We start from the raw sequence: 15,482 nt of genomic DNA on the forward strand, positions 1-15,482 counted from the left end.
TTTATTTTATTTCATATTTCGTAGTATATATTCTAATGCTAGATTAAATAGCGTTTGATAGGGGCGTTAGCGATAAGGCATCTCCTTGTTTCTGAAAATCATCCTCTTGTTTCTCCCTTTATTTATACTGAATTCCTCTGTCTCTCCTCTTTATGTCTTTATATTTATTTTTGCAGTTTTCATTGTCATTTCTATTAATTTTCTTAGTTTATATGGAATTTTTTATTTTTTAATTATTTTTTTTTGATCATTTGATCATCATTTCCGTTTAATTGAATCAAATGCCTGTTTGAAGTCTATGAATATTATTTCCAATTCTAATTTATATCCGTTTGCCTTTTCCGTATTAAATGTATGGGATATTATCGTGAAAAAGACAAAAATTAAATACAGCATTAACGATATTTTTTACATAAGGCCAATATTGCTTTAGATAAACTTTCAAAATATGAATTACACATACACTGGTATTTAAAGAATTAGCGATAGTTTCTGCATAATCAAATCGAACATTCCATGAATTTTCATTTACAAAATATTTTTGTTGGCATTTTACTGACTTGTTATATAATTATCTAGCTATTTGCCGTTTCGTTGGTCACTAAAAAATTATGAACTTTGCTATTAATCATAAGAGCGTTTTTACAAGCAATGAGACTACGAAATTAATCTGTTATTTCCTTATTTTCGAAATATACAGCATCAACCACAAAACATTACTGATTGTCACATTGGTCCAAGGTCACCACTAAGCGGGTATTAAATAATTACAATGATTATAGTCACAATGTATACGAGGCACGTTTTTCGAATAAGTACAATTTCACAAAAAACAAATTTCTATTGTTAAATCTATTATCAGACCTAATAATCACATTCACTAAGATACTTATTCGTAAGCTATCAGCAATAAAGCACTCAGATTTAGAGTCATACTCTGATAGAAATCCATTCCTCTTCTTATACGTGTCATGTCCTCCTAGAACTATAGATGTACAGTACATTCAACCAACTTACACCTCTAAACGATTAATGGAATTCGCAGAAACACTTTCGTTGTAGTAAAAGGCACGGTAAACTGCACTGGAGTTCTCCATAATGTTTAACACTTTGCTAAATTTTAGGTGTAAAATAAATATATGTGTCATTAACCCGTTGTTCATAGTTTTGCATATTTTGTTACATTTTTTTTAATAAATAGTATTCTTGCATAATGTTATTTAACGTAAATTTCTTTCACCTACTTGTTCAATAATTTTTTTTTCTGAAACAGATACTACAGGGCTATAGATTGTCTTAAAGTGACTAGTCTGTACAGGGTAAATGCACAACATCGATGCCATACTTCTTTGCAAACTTGTATTAAAATAAACGTCACTTCTTACTACTTAGCCTAATCTATCTTTTGTGTTGAGGGTACCTTAAGTACTAATGCCCACTAACGACCCTGCCTGGCTTCCTTCTGTCAGTGGTTCTCAAACATAAATAATATTTGCTAGAACATACTTGGGTTGAATTAAAATAAAATAGAAATTAAGAAATGCCTTTTATTTATGTTACACAAGCAGTTTGTTTTTAATTCTACTGTATGTTCTAGCGATACAAACCATTTGTTTATAGATTTAAATAAAATCGAATAAAATAAAACTAAAATATAAAGAAACGTTTTATTTATGTATTGTTCCGTTCTAAAGTTAAGGGGGGAAGGACTTTTAAAAACCGCACTGTATATGTTGGCAGTAACAATATCCGAAAATAAAACGAATAAATAAGTTGAAAATTAAAGAAGTCATTGTATTTAATTTCGTGTGTAAGTAATCGTAATTGTACACCATTATATTTAGTTCCTTTTTCTGTCAATCGCTGTCACATTTAGTTTCTGCTTCACTATCATCATCATCATTATTATCGTCACTGTCATCACTATCTCCGTTATTTATATTTATAATAATTAATTCGATATCATCCAACAAATTGTCAATTTACCACATTTTTTTTCTGTTTCTATTACGTGGTTTACGTAGTTTTTCTATTTCTCTGGCGTAAAGACCTGATACGCTGCTGTAATTAAATTTCGCATTTCAGCTTCTTTAAAATTCGCGTTGCGTCCAGCTATATACCGTTTCACTTCACTACAAACCATTTCGATGGAATTGAGTTCACAGTGATAAGGTGGGAGCCTCAGAATCTTCACATTGTGCTTTTTGTCAATATCTTCTATTATGTACCTGTCATATTTTGCTTTGAATGCCTTGACTACATCAATTAACTCGCATTTTACGTATTCTTCTTCAAAAAAATGGGTCCTTTGACAGAAGTCATTCTTCAATATCTTTTTTTAGTGTTGAACTGTTGGGAATTTATTCCGACTTTTTGCTGTGATAGGAGGCATTGTCCATTACCACAATAGTTTTTTCTAGCAAATTTAGCATTAAATTATTTTCGAACCAATCTTCGAAGGTCGGTCCATCCATTTCGTCGTGGTAGTCCTGAGTATTTTTCTTTGCCAAAAACGCAAAATCCATATCACTCATCAAGCGATGTAGCGTGGCCCGTGAAAAGTTGGGCAAAGTTTCTTCGACATTTACAACAGCTAATATGGTGTTTATTGTTGGTGGTATGTTGTCACGAAAAGATTTATAAACTATTCTACGAATTTGGCTCCTGACACCTTCATCAAGGTCACGAGAATTACAACCTTTCGCTTCTTGGGCCTGCTTTTTGGAGATTGTAATCCATCAGGTGATGAGTATTCCTGTCGTATGCGAAATAGATTCTTTTCGCAAACACCACTCATTTCTGACACTTTCCTAATTACACTTGATACAGAATCTTTGTTATTCTGATTAAGATGATAATTAATAATATTTATTAGTATCTGCTTCTCTGAAAGTTCAGAGCTTTTCCACGTTTCCATTGAACAATTTTCTCCATTTTGCGGTAAAAATTCGGCGTCAAATATAACCATAGCCAACAACAGAAAATAACAATAATTGCCAACAGCAAATCACAACAACAGCCACCAACAAATAATAACAATAACAAAATAGTAACAGTACATCCAAGATCGTACAAATAATCGTAACTCGAATATGTTTACGCGCTGCGAAGAACAAATAAAGACTAATTAAGGCCCTGGATGTATCAAGGTTTTAAACATATTCTGTACAAGAATTATTCTTATTGCTTCTTAATTACTGAATAACTTAGAAGAAAGTATTTGCAGTTGATATCAACCATAATTACAATTTTCTTACACATTATGGCGGTAATTAGCACCGCAGGGACATAAATAACATTCTAAATTTGGGAGTTGGTAGAAATTACCGGAATTATTTTAAACTATGAAACAAATGTTTATTTAATGCACATTTTATTATACTGCTGCTACTAATAAAAGATAAAGTTGATAAGTTACTACTAGAAACAAATAATGTATAGTATTATGTAAAATTATTAGCAAACGATAGTTGTAAATTACATAAAATTGTACATGAGGACTTGTTGAGAACTCCTGGTTTATTTCGTTTATTTTGAAAGATAGACAATAGAGAACGCCATCGCTCACTGCATAAAACTGCCGTCTTGGCGAAATTCCCATAAGTTTAGCATTGCATATCTTACCCTGTACAGACTAGTCACTTTGAGACAAAGTATAAGGATAATTTATATTCAAAGTAGATATACAAAGTACTAAAATATCACTTTTAATTTTTGTTAAAAAATACTTCGGAGTAAACTAGAACATTTTGTCAATTTAAATAGTGATGGTTAGATTTACCATATGTCTGTTAGAGTGTACCGTTTTTGAGACGTCAATGATTACAGGTTAAAGTTAGGGTTTTGGTAAATATATTTATCTTATTTTCAAATGAAAATGCTTGTACTAAAAATAAAATATTTGTGGGAAACTGTTTCATTTGTTTCTGTACGGTTTTCAACCAATTTAGGTTTAGGATCTTTTTAAACGGTTATATTATATTTTACCTCTTAAGCACAACAGTTAGAAAGTTTCTGTCATATTGATCTAAACTCAGTATATTGTAATTCAAACGTGTAGTTTCAAGTGACCGTCATGCCTAGACGTAAGTTGGACATTGATGAATTCATTGCAAATGTGCATAACTACTTTACCATGAAAAGAGACAATGATGGACCTTTAAAGTCATTATTATGTATAAATCAACGCATTTGTGATGCACTCGGGATAAGTGAAAGGAAGCTAAAAACTGTAATGAAGACTTTCAGAGATTCTCAAGAAGATCTTACTGTGACTGAGTATCACGAAGACAACAAAACAACTCGTAAATATTCTAGGAGCATTGACTTACCTGCTAGAGAAAAATTTGTAATTCACAATATTTTGTATCTAATGCGTGATAACAATCAACATGACTAATACAGAAGACAGATCAGTAATTACCATAGGTGGAACAAACATAGAACACGTCCAAGAATATATTTACTCAGGACAAGCTATCAGAGCAGACTAAAGAAATAACCAGAAGAATAAGAATGGGGTATTTGGGGAATTCGGAAAACTCTCATATACTATCAAAAACCAAAAAATACCTTTAAAATTAAGAACGAATGTATTTAATGCATGCGTCCTACCTGTTCTGACATATGGTGGCCAGACGTGGACGTGTACCAAGAGCAACTTAGATAGAATAAAGAAAACTCAAAGAGCTATGGAAAGACAAACGTTGGAAATATCGTTGAGAGATAAAAAGAGGAACGAGTGGATAAGATGCAAAACCGAAACAACAGACGCTATCGAGCATGCATTGAAATTAAAATGGATATGGGCTGGGCATAACGAAAGATATCAGGATGGAAGATGGAATAAAGAAATTGGCCGCTGGAGACCATATACTGCAAAAAGATCAAGAGGTCGACCGCAAATGAGATGGAAAGATGAGATTGAGCAAAGCGCATGTCCAATGTGAAAAAGACAAACAGAAGACAGAGACAAATGGAGACAAATGGGAGAGGTCTATATTCAACACATAAATAGATTTTGGGCTATAGATAGATAGATAGAATAAATAAATCAAGACTCTTTACAGACTGTCTTTTAAGACAGTATATACAAGACTGGTACAATTCCACAAGATTGGTTAACGTCTACGTTTGTGCCTATACCCAAATCAAACTACGCAAAAAATGTAAAGACTTTCGATTAATAAGTCTCATGCCCCATATTCTGAAGCTATTTCTAAAAATTTTCCTTAACAGAATTTACAAAAAATGTGAAGAAGATATGGGTCCGGAACAATTTGGCTTTCGAAACGGTATGGGAACTCGAGAAGCTTTGTTTAGTTTCATTGTTCTCATGCAAAAGTGTCGGAATCAACAAAAAGATGTCTACTTGTGCTTTATAGATTATGAAAAGGCTTTTGACAAAGTTAAACACGATCAGCTAATAAAATGCTTGCAAAAAAAGAACCTGGATCCAAACAACATTAATACAATACGTGAACTCTACTGGAACCAAAACGCGTCTGTCAGAACTGAAGGAAAGCCCAAAATCGGGAAGAATTTGCAGAAATCATCGCAGCCTTCGAAGAAAAAGAAGGCACCTTAAGGAGAATAAATAAATGGTGTTTTTTTTTTTTTTTAAAAAGGTCATAAATTGTGCATATAATATTTATTCCCTTGTCTATCCTAAAAAAAGCCAGAATCCAGAAAATATTAGAATACACGAATTGAAGGTAAAATATTTTTAACTACGGGGTTTTTCCCATTAATTTTAAAATATTTTTGTTTTGTAGTAAAGAACCCTGAGAAATTCAATCTAATTTAATTTAATTTAATTCAATTAAATTTAACTTAATTTAAACTTAGCAGATTATAATATATATTATGATTTAAATGAGTTTTATTATAATTTTATATATATTATATATAAATAAAACTTATTCAAATCTAATTATTATATAGAAAGCGTATCGTGTCACTATCCTAGGCCAATCTTTATGTCAATGAATAATCATGTCAATGATCTTATTTAAATGTTTTTTTTTAGTTATTAAAATAATTATATTTATTAATATTCAATGATAATAAACCATAATTCTATAAATATTAGTAGTTAAAATATTGACCCTGGTGCAAAAAACGTGTTTTAATCGTTTTATTCTTGAAATTAGCTGTGCAAAAGCTGTGATAATATTTGAGATGCATTTTCCTTTGTATTCTGTTACCTTCTGATTTCAAGGATTGTACCTAATAAAAATGTACCAGATTGATATATGTTTATGTTCCTTTACAATTATGTAATACTTCCACTAATAATATAGACATGATATTCGTGAATATTTTGCGATATGTACTTTAAAAACTTATTTTACATACTAAGTAATTTTAAATAGGTTTGATCTTTGAATCGATTTAAATAGATTTGAATTCAATTAAACTTAAATTAAATAAAAAACCATCGCTTCATACGTAGACGGTAAGAAAGCTTCCCCTCCTCGGTCACTCCCGGAGTACCACATCCCGATTTGTTTAATAAAAAGTCTTGTACTTTTAAAAACACTGCTATTTGTCTTTTGAAAATTTCTATAGCGTATTTTAGACATACGACGCAGTGTACGAAGGATACGTTCATGCAAAATAAATGAGAATTTTCTTGTCAACGTTGCCGCTCTTCACGGCAGCAACCGTACGAACAACATACAATCAGAGATTCTCAACAATTCCGTCACAAAATTGGATTTTTAGTATATATTAGAAGAAATGAAATTTTAGTAATTACATGGATAGTAAACAATTTCTTTTTAATGCCTGCCAGGAAAATTAGGAATTGAAAACATATTTAATAACGTTCCCCATAATGATCTGATTAGTGTTCAAATCTATAAAGTTGCAGTAACTTTGAAAATTGCGATTATTTCTATAGTGTCGGTTGGATAAATTTAGTAATGGTGCACGTAGTTGTTCCACGGAAACGTGGGCAACATTTTAGTGATTTAGAAAAGCAAATAATCATTAATATCACGAACTATTATTTGGATTGCCGTGATAATGATTCATTATCAAATATAATAACGCTTCTGCCCGAAATGAGTGGTGTTTCTGCAAGGAGTATTTACAAAGTGCGCCAGCAGTATGCATCACCTGCTGGCCTCGAACAATCGAAGACAAAGCCTGAAACCGGTAAAATTTTATCGTCCCGTAAAAAAAAATTCGATGAGACAGAAAAGAGCGGTATCCGTAGAATAATGCGCCAATTCTATCGGAAAAATAGACCACCGACCATCAACTTTGTTTTGGCTTCAGTAAACGCTGTGGAGCATTTGCCAATTTTTCAAAAAGCTCACTATATCGTTTGTCGTGCAATATCGAGTTTAAGTTTGAAAAACGTTGTAAAAAGTCGATTTTAATTCAGAAGCAGGAGATAATTTCATGGGATGGTCGTTACCTACGATTTATTCGTCGATATCGCAAAGAATGCTACAATATCATCTACTTAGAGGAGTCATTGGTAAATGTAAGTCACAGCGTATTAAAAAACTAGGTAGACACGTCCATTAAATCGCATAGAGATGCATTTGTTCGTGACCTGACTACAGGTTTAAAAGCTCCTCCAGCTTATGGTCCTCATTTTGTCCTCCTACATGCAGGATATGAAAATGCCTTTGGTAGTGAAGCAGAGCTGACTTTTCTAGCAAAGAAAAACACCCAAGATTACCATGACGAAATAAATGGCTCACTCTTTGAAAAACGGTTGACACATAACCTAATTTCTAATTTGCTAGAAAAAACAGTTGTGGTGATGGTCAGTGCTCCATATCATAGCAGGAAATTGGAGAAAGTTCCCAACACTGCTTTCAATAAAGAAGAAATAGAAACATAGCTTCTATCGAAAGAGATATTTAAAAATATATATATTTAAAAACAGATTTTATTTGTAGTGACGCGGACGAATCTAATAAACAGTAACATAAGTTATTACGAGTATGTTTATATATGAATTTAAATATCTTATTTACCCTTTACAACCAAGGGGTTTATTAAAAATATTTTTGTATGGTTAAGATTTTTACATCTTGAATTATTGTTTTCCAACTGGCCTAACATAAAATAGTCTAAAACTTCAACACTATAAATGTTTTTATTCATACACGAGTGAATTGAAAGAAAAAATAATTATACAGTACCATCAGAAAATGATTAATTGTTTGATTACCGCTGAGAATAAGAAGCAAATGAAAGTATTAGGCAGGTACTTATAGAGAATTATCGCTGTTAACTGCTGTTGAATACAAGCGGAGTATATATTTATAAGAATTCACAGAATGAGCGCAATATGGCAAACCCGTTTGCAGTTTACAACCTTCTTCTTTTGGTAGTTACTTCTCCTATCGGAGGTTGGCTATCATCACAGCTATCCGTAACTTATTGTCAGCTGCTCTGAAAAGATCTACTGAGCGGCAACTATACCACTCTCTTAGGTTTCTTAGGCAGAACATTCTTGGTCTTCCTATGGATCTTTTATCCTTAATTTTACCTTGCATTACGAGCCTTTATATCTCATATTTCGCACCTCTGGTAATGTGGCCTAAATATTCCAGCTTTCTTGTTTTGATGTTCTTTATAACCTCACAATCCTTTTGTAGCCTTCTTAACACTTCTGCATTTTTAACTCGTTGGGTCCATGGTATTTTTGAAACCCTTCTTTAGCACCACATCTCAAACGATTCCAACTTCTTTATATTATCCACTTGTAGTGTCCACCTTTCCATTCTATACAACAAAGTCGAAAATACGTGGCATAACACGGACAAAAAGAGACCTGATTCAGGCTTTTGAAACATTAAAAAAAGCCGCGAAGACAATGGGACTGCAGGTCAATGTATCCAAAACAAAATACATGAAGGTCACGAACAGCACACAAATAGCGGCACCACAAGATCTGGTGACAGAAGCACACACATTTGAAGGAGTCTCGGAGTTTATATATCTTGGAACATAACTAAATAACAGCAACATAGTAAGCGTAGAAATTAAGAGAAGAAGATAACTGGCGAACAGAACTTACTTTGGACTAAAGCAGCTCTTAACACCACACATAATTAGCAGAAAACCCAAGATACTAATATATGAAACTCTTATTAAACCTGTCCTGACATACGTGTCAGAGACATGGACTATGGTAAAGCGACGAAGAACTGTTAGGCCGCTTTGAAGGAAGAATACTTAGGCACATATACGGAGGAGTACAAGAAAGTAAAGGAGCTTTTTTAGGAACCAGGTGTACGTTAACCTCGTCATGTTTTTTGCTTGCCATCGTATTGTATTCGTTAAATCCTATGTGGCCTGTCACACTTAACCATACGTTACACCGTTTCGATGTTATCAGTGTACTACGTCGAGGTAAGCCGATTTTCCTACAAAATTTTTCCAGTCCCAAGCAGCACAACCTCTGCTGCGTTTAGATGTTATCGACCCTAGTGCTCTTTTGGTAAACTAAACTCTTATGCTAAACCCTAAGAAAATATTTGGAAAAATATTTTTTACAATTAACGTACAAATTATTCAACACAAATAACTTATGGAAGTTATGGAAGCCATTATCTCCGAGGAGATGACCAAATTCCTTCTCCAAGAACATGTTATTCCAACACAACAACATGGATTTGTCTCTGGTCGCTCTACTCTAACCAACCTCTTACATTGTGTTAACGACTGGACGTCATCCCTTAACAGTTCGCAGCCGGTCGACGTTGTTTATCTAGATTTCTCTAAAGCCTTTGACCGTGTACCTAAGCGCAGACTTCTACATAAGCTAGAATATTTCGGAGTTCGCGGTACTTTACTTCGTTGGATAGATGATTTTCTGACAGATCGATATTACAAAGTTAGAGTTGGCGAATCTTTCTCACAGGACAGGTTAGTGGAAAGTGGAGTGCCTCAGGGTTCCGTCCTTGGACCTCTGCTGTTTACGGTTTACACCAGCGATGTTCCTTATTATGTCTCAAGTAAAATATCGTTCTACGCTGATGACACAAAAATATATGCCAATCCAATGACAAACCAGCTAACACTCCAAATGGACTTGAACTCTATTTTAACTTGGTGTTCCCAGTGGTTACTACCCTTAAACGCCGAAAAATGTGTAGTGCTTCGAATTGGTAAAAATAACCCACTTGTGCCGTACTTTGTAAACGGGCAGCCATTAGATTCAGTGTTTTCGTATAACGATCTTGGTGTTATCATAAACAGCAGCCTAACTTGGTCCGACCATATTACCTCTATTTGTAAACGTGCGAACTCCAGACTGTATCTTATTCGGAGGTGTTTTTCGAGAGTTTCAATGCAATCATTCTGTAAACTTTACACTCTTTACGTAAGACCCATACTTGAATACGCTGGACCAACGTGGTATCCTGATCTGGTTCGAGACAAAACTATGTTGGAAAACGTCCAAAGAAAAGCTACCCGAATTTCTCTGGGACCGAGAAGACCTTTCTATGCAGAAAGACTTAGTATGGCTAACCTAACTTCCTTCGAACTTCGCCGACAACGTGGAGACTTAATTACAACTTTTAAAATATTAAAATTCAATTTTGGAAATCTCGATGAAATTTTTATCATTAATCAAGATGAACGCCTCAGAGGTCATCAGTTCAAACTGAAAAAAGAAATGTTTTCTATAAGATCAAGGCAGAACTTTTTACCAAATAGAGTTTTTGAGTGCTGAAATAACCTTAACGATAACATTGTCTCTGCTCCCTCTACCAATTCGTTCAAAAACAGACTTGACCATTTTACATTATAGTTAAAATATTGTTTTTCTTTTAAACCAAAAATTGTAATTTTATTTCTTTTATTTGTAATTTTTGTTTTTTTTTACTAGTAGGTTATTAATGAAATTTCTTTGTTTTTGGGCATAATAGGGACTTAGTTCCTCTGCCCTCGCTTATGTATAATAATAATAATAATAATAACTTACCGTGCATAGGTCCGATAACTACCATCACAACCAACATGAGTAACATCACCTTCTTTCTTCGCTTACTTTCTCCTTTTTTAAAAGCAACTCTGAAAGTATCCAAGAGATGACGAACATTAAAGAAGTCTCTAATAAAAGCACAGGGTTTATCGGGTAACGTAGGCTTGTCTAATTTCTTAGGTTCTTTGATAGATTTGTACCCGTAATAGAACGCTATTATATACATGATGGCTGATACAGAAAATACACCGTAGAAGCCGATTTTTTTGTAAAGAATTCCACTGAGCGCAAGTCCTATTGGAATACCGAGAGAGCAAAATACGTTAACTATGCCGATTCTTAACGTCCTTACGTCCAAAGTCGTAACGTCACCTATATAACTAAATATGCCCATGAACATGGTAAACCATCCACCAGTAATAGCGGGAAAGAAGCCTTCTATAAGCCCAGACACTTCCATGGGCAGTTCGTAGAAAAAGTATGTACAAATCATCAGACCTACCACGGTCATGAACTCGCCGACTATTGGAAATAGCATGCATGGCTTTCTTTTTCCCCACCGGTCGCTCCAAGAGCCTATAAACATAATGAGAAAAGCAGGTAAAGCACTTTGAAGCATCGTCTTCCAGACTCCCATATTTGCCACTAATTGCTGAACTTCTCTCTCTTCTATAGCGTAATTCTCGGTCATTCTCGCCGTTAAGGCATCACAAACTTCACTTGAATACCTCAAGTTGACTCTGCAGGCTTTTTCAAGGTTAAGGTTTTGTGTAGCAAGACTAGCGAGGACACTAGGAACGATGTAACAGGCGAGCATAGGTTCTACCGTAATATTTTCGACAAAAAAATTGTAGCGATCCCTCCAGGTCATGCCATCGATATTTACTGCTTGAGAGTTGGCTTCCAGTTCCTTGAAAGCTTTTTTTTGGGCCACCTTTTTGGCCTCCTGTGCCTCGCTCATCCTCCGCTTCGTCGTTCTTAGAACCTGAAATAAACATACTATATTAGCTATTTAGCACACTATATTACTAGTGCAATCTGAATTATATAGAAGCAAACCTACTTATTATTGATTGACTGACAGGTTTTGGATCAACCACCGATATACAAATGGATATGTTCTTCATTTCTTCACGAGCTAATAATAGCAAAATGCGTATAATACAAAGGTACATAGGCGAGATGTGAATATGAATCTTTCTGTTTGTATAATATTTACATATTATTTTATACTTTGTTGAAAGTAGAAAGTTGCAAATTAGTTCTACATGACGATGCGTTCTTAGATATTTTATAAATAATATATTTTATGAAAAATATCAGGCGCCATCTAGTACCCTTTAAAGCAACGGCACAGAAAATGGCATAGTAGTAGGTTTGCTGTTATAAAATTCAGATTGCAGCTGGCATTGACTGACTGAAAGGTTTTAAATTAACCACCGGATACGTTATTATTTTGTCTAAACCAGTAAGTTATATCTGACGATCTATCTAATAAAACAGCGGCCCTCGAAAACTACTCGTTTATTTTTCAATAGTAAAAATTAAATACAAAAGTGTAATGAAATAAATTTTATTTACATGTTCAGTTTCGTTACATATTTAAGTTTATAAAATAAAAATCGATATTTTACATTTCATTCCCATTCCGTTTCAAAGACCTGGTACCTTGAGAATTTTTAAAGCATCGTAACGGTAACACCATTGCACCTACCCGCAAGCAAAAAACGTTAATTTACAAAGGCAGTGCCGGCGGGATATATTGAGGTACTTTGAACACATTAACAGACGAATAGAAGGCATGGAGAGGTTGGTGGATAAAGGCAAGGCAGATGGTAAAAGAATCCAAGGAAGATCGCCACTCCAATGGTCAGACCAAATAAAGTGCGCTACCGGTTATTTTTTGTCTGATGCAGCACACCGCGCCAAGGAGAGGGAACAATGGATAGCAACCATTCGTCAAATACCATAACGTCACCACATCCTTACGAAGGATAAAGGATAAAGGAGGAGAAGGCTGGTGGGATTGATTCTGTTGCTTTTTGTGATTATTTTTTATGACGGAAATGTTAACCATAGAAAAGAAGTTAGTGATACGATATGAAGGAATTGTCAGCAGAAAAATGGCATCAAACGGTTAGCCAAGCGATCGATTTGTAACAGTTTAACAAAAGTATCCGTTAGCTGTATTTATCGTGTGCCTAAAAATACTTTGGAAAATAAAAAGGTAAAGCTAGAGATAGAAAAAACATTGTTTTGGATGACGAGACAAGTAGTGTTATTCGGAGAAAAATTCATTCTTTTATTTTCGGAGTGAAATTCCAGCACTGAAAAAGTTCTCAAGGGCTCGAAAACAGTTACTTCTTATCCAAGATATCTCGTAGAGTATTATTCAGGACTATGCATAATTTTCGATATGCAAAACGCAACAGAAAAAGTATGTTATTAGAAAAAAAGAGAAATTATTGTGTGGAGAAAAAAATATTTAAAAGAAATACGCAAAATTCGCAGCATTGGACGGAAAATATATACGGAAGGTCATACAGTTGGAAAAGTTGGCAAGGTCAAAAGTAAACGCGAAGCATTTATACAAGGCTGCTTTACAGGATTAAAAGCTCCATCAGGAAGGGATGACATTTAAGCATTACCCATATAGGAAATGTTACAGGGTTCCTTGATGATGGTTTACTTCAATTTGAGTCAAGGAAAACAGAAGATTATCATGAAGAAATCACTTCCGAAGTATTTGAGCGTTCGTTTAAGAGAATCTTAACAAAATTAGAACCTGGTCAGGTCACGTCAATAGACGTTTTAGCGTAACTTGCTAATTTATTTGTTTTTTTTATAGCTTTTTGTAGTTGTAGTTATAGTTTTGTATAGCTTTTTGCACACATTTTCAAATATACAAATGATAAGATATATTTATTTTTCTATAGCTTTTTGCTTTGGCATTCTATATTTTTAGAGAGAATGTTTGAGAGAGTTTATTTACATGTTTAATTTACTGACGTTTCCATCTTTATTCCACAGACCGTTTTTAAAGTGAGAAAAAACACAAAAAACGGCTTCGGCCACCAAAAAAATTATAAAAATTACTAATTATAGTATCCTATAGACAAAAATTAAAATTAAAGTTACCGGCCTATTGCCTTACTCAGTTGCTGTTATAAATTACTAAAACGACTTTTATATAACCGAATATGTAACACCATTGAGGATGCTGTACCAATTGAACAAGCTGGATTTAGAAGAGGACGAAGTTGCTGTGACCAAGTGCTGGCCTTAACTACATTTATTGAAGCTGGCTTTGAAAGACGCGAAAAATCTGCCATAACATTTATAGATCTCACGGCTGCCTATGACACTGTGTGGAGAGAGGGCCTTATTTATAAGCTGATGAAAATCATACCTTGCCTCAAAACTTGTCAGCTGATAAACAATCTACTGACTAACAGACTGTTTCAGGTATATATGAATGATGCGCAGAGTAACGTTAGAAAACTTAACAACGGCTTACCTCAAGACTCAGTGCTAGCTCCTTTATTATTTAACCTTTATACAGCAGATATACCTGAAACAAAATCGAGAAAATTTGCTTATGCTGACAACCTTGCCATTGGCTTCTAAGATAATAGTAAAGAAGCAGGAGAACGAGCTCTAAACGAGGACTTAACTACACTAAGTAACTATTTTAAGAACTGGCGCTTATGTCCTAACACAAGCAAAACTGAAACCTGTCTCTTTCACCTGTCGAATCAACTTGCGGGCGATACTCTCAATGTAACTCTAAATGATACAGTTATCAAACATAACAACAACCCCAAATATCTAGGCGTCACACTTGAGAGAACACTCACCTTCAAAAGACATCTTACAAACGCAGCCGGTAAACTAAGAACAAGAAATAACTTAATATCAAAACTTGTTGGAACAACTTGGGGTGCTTCTGCAGATACTCTTCGGACCTCTGCTTTAGCTTTGGTTTTTTCAGTGGCAGAATATTGTGCACCAGTATGTCTAAATAGTGCACATACAAGCCAAATCGATGTCCAACTTAACCAAACCATGAAAATAATCACTGGAACAATAAAACCAACGCCAGTAAGATGGCTGCCTACTCTGAGCAATATTGCTCCACCAGATCTACGCCGTACAGCAGCATTAGTGAGAGAGTACCAGAAAATTGTAGCCAACGTACAATTACCAATACATCAAGATATCCCATACATCTCAAAAGAGCACCAGCGACTGAGATCTAGAAATCCTCCAATACGATCTGCCCGAAAAAATTGGTAATTCCTATGATATACATAGGCAATAGAGAACAAGATGGATGCCAACAGTAGAATCGGACTGTATTAAGATATCCACCCCAACTCAGGGTATCATCGGATCAAATCTGCCCCGGTCCACTTGGGCAAGGCTTAATCGCATACGTACCGGATATGGTAAATGTGCTGATTTGCTGTTCAGGTGGGGTCGTGCAGAAAGTCCACAGTGCGATTGCGGACAATCTAGACAG

General features: G+C 34.5%; 1 protein-coding gene across 3 annotated transcripts in view; it reads right to left on the reverse strand.

The window, feature by feature from the left end:
• The window catches only part of LOC140444904 (proton-coupled folate transporter-like), a 123,364-nt gene that overhangs the window by 41,183 nt on the left and 66,699 nt on the right, over nucleotides 1-15,482 (reverse strand). For all 3 annotated transcript variants that reach the window (XM_072536588.1, XM_072536589.1, XM_072536590.1), the window contains exon 2: nucleotides 10,961-11,945. In XM_072536588.1, the coding sequence (XP_072392689.1) occupies nucleotides 10,961-11,945 (985 nt within the window). The remainder of the gene's footprint in view (nucleotides 1-10,960; nucleotides 11,946-15,482) is intronic.

Source organism: Diabrotica undecimpunctata, chromosome 7, assembly GCF_040954645.1.
Source record: "Diabrotica undecimpunctata isolate CICGRU chromosome 7, icDiaUnde3, whole genome shotgun sequence".
NCBI lineage: Eukaryota > Metazoa > Arthropoda > Insecta > Coleoptera > Chrysomelidae > Diabrotica > Diabrotica undecimpunctata.